The 6,000-nt window shown below is 44.8% G+C and overlaps 1 protein-coding gene across 2 annotated transcripts in view; it reads right to left on the reverse strand.

Annotated features, from left to right (window-relative positions):
• The window catches only part of LOC147442517 (uncharacterized), a 56,434-nt gene extending 50,434 nt beyond the window's left edge, over positions 1–6,000 (reverse strand). Inside the window, exon 1 of one of the 2 annotated variants that reach the window (XM_086528675.1) lies at positions 5,844–6,000. In XM_086528675.1, the coding sequence (XP_086384801.1) occupies positions 5,844–5,852 (9 nt within the window). In that variant the 5' untranslated portion in view covers positions 5,853–6,000. The remainder of the gene's footprint in view (positions 1–5,843) is intronic. The other variant, XM_086528676.1, reaches the window with a different exon arrangement.

The raw sequence follows: 6,000 nt of genomic DNA on the forward strand, positions 1-6,000 counted from the left end.
TTAATTTAAGTGTGATGTGGATGTTCAGTGAATGTCGTCTTTGTGCAAGTGCTGGATTTGTGTCGTCTAGTGCGTCGGTACATACGAGTCTATGTCTACTGAACTAGTTTATGGCTTATGTTTGATTTTGCAAGCATAATCGAGGGCGATTACAATTCTTTCAAGAGGAGGGTATGTCAAAAATGATGACATGGCATGTCCAAATGGATAAAATGACTATTTTATAAGTTGTTCCCAACTTATGGGTTCTCGTCCGATGGGGCCTAGGGGACACAAAGATTACAAAAAAAAAAGGAGAGAAAATCCCGTGGATGTACTAATGTGGCAGGGCCATACGGACGCCTCCGCGATTCACGTTGGCTGCTGATGGGGCACTATGCGGAATTCCGCGAATTGCGCTTGCAGCTTTTGGGTGCCAGTTTTTGGGCCATATGCTTTTTGGACTTGAAGCTTTTGAATTGATTGCTTTTGGGGCTCTGCTTTTGGCATCCCTTGTACTGTTTAAAAGAGCCCTTGGGCCTCACTCTGCAGAGTATTTGGACGCAGAGTCTGAGAGCAGAAGTCCCTCCGGAGTTGTACTTTGCAATGATTAATGATAAAGAAATACCGAAAGGGGCGCCAGACTTTGGGGCCAATACCTCTGGGCACGGGACTACGTCGGGCCATGTCGACTCTCTCTCTCTTTATTAAAGTTCAGTGATTTTGAAGTTTCTGTTCGTGTGTTGCTATTGATTTCTCGCTTGAAGTGTCCAAGCCTATAACATTCTCCCTCATTCTGAGTAACTTTTTCTAAGAGAATGGTATTCCCACTATTATCTAAGAGAAGATCCTCTGCATACCTGAGCCTTAATACTCTAAATTCTCTTCCCGGACTGCCTTTAATCACGACTCCTTGTTCAAGAGTGCCTACTCCTATAATGAAGTATCCACCTTTTGAATGCTCTACCTACTCCCAATAGACAACAAACTGCAGGTAGATTAGAGAAGCCTTCCTTCGAGATAGTTTTCTTCATTTCCTCGCCAGCAATCTCCTGAGAGTACTTGTTTGAGTGCATTTGATGCAAGATTGAGCACATTGTCGCGCCCTCCCAAGGTACGGTCTTTTGGGTTACCAGTTCTCTTTGTTCGTAAGAAACCAAACTCATTTCATTTTTGTGTGGATATCAAGGCACTCAAGACAAGGATGGTCGAATTCCGAAAGGCAAGACATCGCATTGTCGTTCCTTTGGAGCATCTACACGAGGCACGGCAAGTTTCCAAAGTGGACCTGATGAGTTGCCGCCACAAGGGTGGACTTCCAAAGAGCAATCCAAAAGAACCACCACCAGAGATCATCGTTCCAATCCAAGTCATCAAGACGAAGCATATTCCATTGCTTCAATTCCAGTTTGCCAATAGGAAGAAAGCAAAGCCATATTTTCTCAAATTCAAGGATCGAGGGACACATGAAGCCGCTTGGGTGGACGAGGAATTTTTCATCCACTATATAGATTTGCTAGCCTCATACAAGGAGGCCATGAAGCTCAATACCCGTACCTCACCTTAAGCAAGAGGGGATGTCATGTGCACATGGCTCTGTGTGCCACGTGGACATACTCCAACGACTTCCAAAGCAAATTTTTCCCTATTTCTAGATAGAAGTGTCTAGAATCCTAAGAGGATTAGTACTGGCAATTTTGTGAGCCTTTTTGTAGGACCTACATGTTCGGGCGAGTCCATTAAATTAGGTTTTCCAGTTTTGGAACCCTCCTGCATAAATGGTTTGTACACGCAATTTGAAAGATGTAATTACACTACGGTGAGCATCTAGCATGACGCGCACGTAGTTAGGTTCGAGAAATCCAACAAGCCATTCCCCACATCAATCGGATTCCCGGGTGGAAAACTGTGCGACAGTTTTACCCAAAAACTAACCCCCGATCAAACTTATTTATAAATTATTTAATGATTTTATTTATAAGAATTTGACAGAGGTTTTGTCCTACCTCAACCTAAAGGTGTTTATAACCTTCAATTTCTCCCTATAAAGGGAATCAACTAGCTAGCGTTTCCCTCAGATTGCAGTAGTGCCCGTTCCGCTAGCGTTTTGGAGAACCAGCAGTGCCAGCCTTTTTGCTCAGATCAGCCTTGGCATTTCTGTAGCAAGCTGGCAGCCCTAGCATTTTTGCTTGGAAACACCAAACCAGCCCTATCGCTTGCAAATATAGCCGATCAGCCTCAGCGATTTCAGATTTCAGCCGTATCCATCGCCGAAAAACGGCTTGGATCTGCGTTCGCGGATTTCCCGTTGCGGTACAGTATTTCGGCAGCCCATTGAGCTTTTGTGTTGCTAATTGGACTATTTTCTTATTTTTAATGATTAATCTCTTTTTTAGGATATTTTATTGTGTGCACTAAGAACTGTTAAAAGATTGTAGCTACAGGATCTGCCATCAAGAACGGACAACTCTGATGTGTCATTTGATGGGTGACGGTAAACATCGCGAAGGAGTTTCCGTAAGTTCGGTGGAAAGGGCCAGGTTACCAGTGCCCCTGATGCGTCACATGATGGGTGACGGGTGCATCAGTAAGGGGGCATCCCGTAGGCTAAGGAGGAAATCTGAATTGAGTAAGAAAATACGCGTAAGAACGCAAGCACAAGAATAAAGATGGGTTCAATGAAGCTTTTTACGAAAAGCAAGAACAATCGCGGGAAGGCAGACGCTTTCCCGCGAGGAATCTATGTTTGCATTGCATTCGTGCATGTGGTTGCATCCAGGGACACCGGGGAAGTGTTGTTAAATGCATTGGTTTTAACTTATAAGGTTTTATTGAGTTTTTGGGCAGGTTCATACCAATTTTAAAATATGCCGGCCGCCCACTTAATAAGTGGGCAGCCACTTAGAAGATAAAGCAACAAAACCAGCCAGCGAATTCTCTCTCCCTATTTCGGGTAGAACAACGCAAAAAAAAAAAAACAAAAAAAAAAACAAAACGGCCGCGATCTCTACGCGAGCAGTTATTTGTGTCGTGGCCAGGGAGCTATAAAAGCACCGCATGCCCTCACTCACGGGAGGTACCAACATCAGCAAGAGAAGACTCTGCCGCAAGAGATCGCAAGACTACGAAGCACGGAAGTCGCTTTTCCCGCGCAAGAGCGACAGGTATCTATTGTGGATTCGCCATACGAATTGTTGCCGCGTGTTTGTGTGGTTTGTTTTGCAGGAATCTCCCATCTTACGGGAAGGCCCTTCACGGGAAGTACGGCTTCACGCCTAAGTCCCTTACATGAAAGTACGGCTTCACGCCTAAGTCCCTTACGGAAAAGTACGGCTTCGTGCCTAAGTCCCTTACGGGAAGGACGGCCTTGTGCCCAAGCCCTTTAAGGGAAAGCACAACCCTCGGGTCTAAGATTACAGAACAGAGGGGTTTCCTCGGGTTCTTGTGCTTGTATAAGAATTCTCCCTGAATAAAAGAAAACTCTTAACGGGGGGGGACCAGCCCATCTTCTGGTCCCCGATACTATGTCGATCTTCTCCCTTCTCTCCCTTTTGCAAAGTATATTATTTTTCAGATTTCTAAGTGCTCGTGTACGCTCCCGTTTTGTGACATTCTGTCACGAGGCTGTGGCAACCACTAACCTTAGTTGTCGCCACGAGATGATCGGACCAGTCGGCACAAGAATCCGAGCAGTAAAAGGGTGTCTAGGCTCAGTTCAATGTCATTTAGGCCACTCGCTACACTTAATAAGTCGGTGGCTACTAGGAATTTACTCAAAAGAGGCAAACTCGACATATGGCGGCTCCATAGCAACTTGCCAAGCTGATCCCAAGAGGGGGAGCCCATTTTGAGAGAGGGGGCTGATTTTTGGCTTCACAGTGACTACAGTGTGTGTGAGTAGTGGGTGCAAGTGATCACAGCTTTCATGGAAAGCTTGCCTTCTCCCTTGCTCTATGTAGCACGATGATTTGCTCTTGTGCATCTCTCTCTCCCCTTTGCACATATGGTAATGCCCCACTAGTTGGGCTTCTCAGATGACCATGTCTAGTTCTGGGGGTTTATGCACGTTTGCCAAGGAAAGAGCCTTCTGAACAAGTTTTGGATTAGCTAATTGCCAATCCCCCACAAGTACCACAGTTCTATCGCGAAGGCTTGCAAAAACGGACAGTTTTCTCGTATGAAAACTCGTCCGTTTCAAAGGAGAAATGTCCCATTGCGTGCGGAAGCACCGGAGACACGCATAGACGTGTTTGCTTTGTCCAAAACAATCCAAAACAGAAAATTACAGCCTGCTTTGTTTTTCTGCAGGTTTAGGAGTTCGCAGCTAAACTACAAAACATTGCCAGGGGAGCCTCGGGATGCTTAAACAGGGCTTTGGACACCTGACTATGTCAAAACAAGGAATAACAGCATGCTGAAATTGACCTGCAGCTCACTAGAAAGCTTCCAAACCGCAAGGGAAAGTGTCCTTGACGTGTACTTTTGACCTAGTACCTACAAAGGATTTTGCATCGTTATGCTGGCGAAATTGGGTCAAAAACTTGCAATCACAACCATGGACAGGTTTGGAAAACTTGGTGAGAGTTAGGTGAGAAAGTGTTCGAATCGTCTATTTGCAATAAGAATAAAGAAATACTGAAAGGGGAGTCTTTGGGGCCTACAAGGTGTCGCTGTCTGCTTGGTAGCGCTCTAGTTGTCAGGTCGTGGTTTGTTTGAAGTGTTAATTCCAGTCACAGGTTTATTCATGATTGTGAAGTTCCTTTGTGTCATAAAGTTCAAGTAAAGAATCGGGTGAAAGCTAAAGTCTACCGCCCTACGGGCCGGTTACAGCTTCTCCTCTGCCAATCCCTCGTCGGCCTCGAGTGCCATTGTTGTCCATCAAAGGTGCATCAAATCAACCCCGGAGGTGCTTCATCTTGAAGAGTTACCGAGGTGACATTCTCCATTCAAGTCAGTAGAGTCTTCACTTGAGATATTGCATGCCCGCAAGCACCACAATATAGCGGACGCATTGCTTGATCAAGCAATAGAGTTGTGGTGGTCCCGTTGCCCTTGGATGAGGGGGCCGTCTCGACACTGACGGAGACTACGACAGAGGATCCACACCATACTAGCACGACACAGGAGTTTCCAGAGTGCTCACTATGGAGTACATTCATGTTACTCTCAGAAACTGATGTTCTTTTTAGCTTTTATTCTACTTCATTTTATTTTGTACCCAAACATTGCATTATATCCACCAAAATTGTATCAGTTTGGTCTCATAGGTCATTTTGGCCTTTTGGAGACGTTTAATATAGCATTCCATCTCTCTCTCTCTCTCTCTCTCTCTCTCTCTCTCTCTCTCTCTCAATACACATCTGTACCGCTCTTTTGACATATTATCGACCACTGTAAGAATCTTGTAGCTAGTTTGCTGGTTTGAACTTATGAAAAGATTGTCTCCATGTGTATAAGATCACTAGCAAGCTTCTCGAGAAGAAAGGGCTCTAAATGAAAGTAGTTTTCAATAAGGAGGAAAACCGCCAAGAATCCTCAAAGCAATGGTCACAATGTACTTCCGAACTTACAGTTGACATGAAGAATTGAAGAACCAAAGCAACAAACACTACCATAGAAGCAGTTTGAGAAGAAACAAGATAGCATGCCCCTGATTGGTTTTCTTGACCTTCTATCTGAAGCATGTGGCTCATGTTGTTCTGCGTAAGTCTCGTATAAAGCCCATGAAACAAACGCATTGAAAAGAAGACTACAAGCTTTTGGGTTGGGGTAGGAGATGCCCTTCCTACTCTACGAGTTAGTGCAAACAAAATGGCAACAAAGCAGATGGAAACTCAGAAAATAAGAATCCTGTAAGCACTCACCGTGTTCATTAGCGGCGAAGACTTTAGTCTTTGAGATTGGGTGGTGACTCTTGCTGTGTAGAAGTCACTCGAATAAAAGCTCTTCCACAGCAAAGTATAGCTTCTAGACCTTCCGCGAATCGCCCGTGGGACAAAAAATTTTAGTCCAAATCGAAAT

The sequence above is a fragment of the Adiantum capillus-veneris genome, chromosome 14 (genome assembly GCF_014529385.1).
Source record: "Adiantum capillus-veneris isolate H3 chromosome 14, ASM1452938v2, whole genome shotgun sequence".
NCBI classification, from domain to species: Eukaryota; Viridiplantae; Streptophyta; class Polypodiopsida; order Polypodiales; family Pteridaceae; genus Adiantum; species Adiantum capillus-veneris.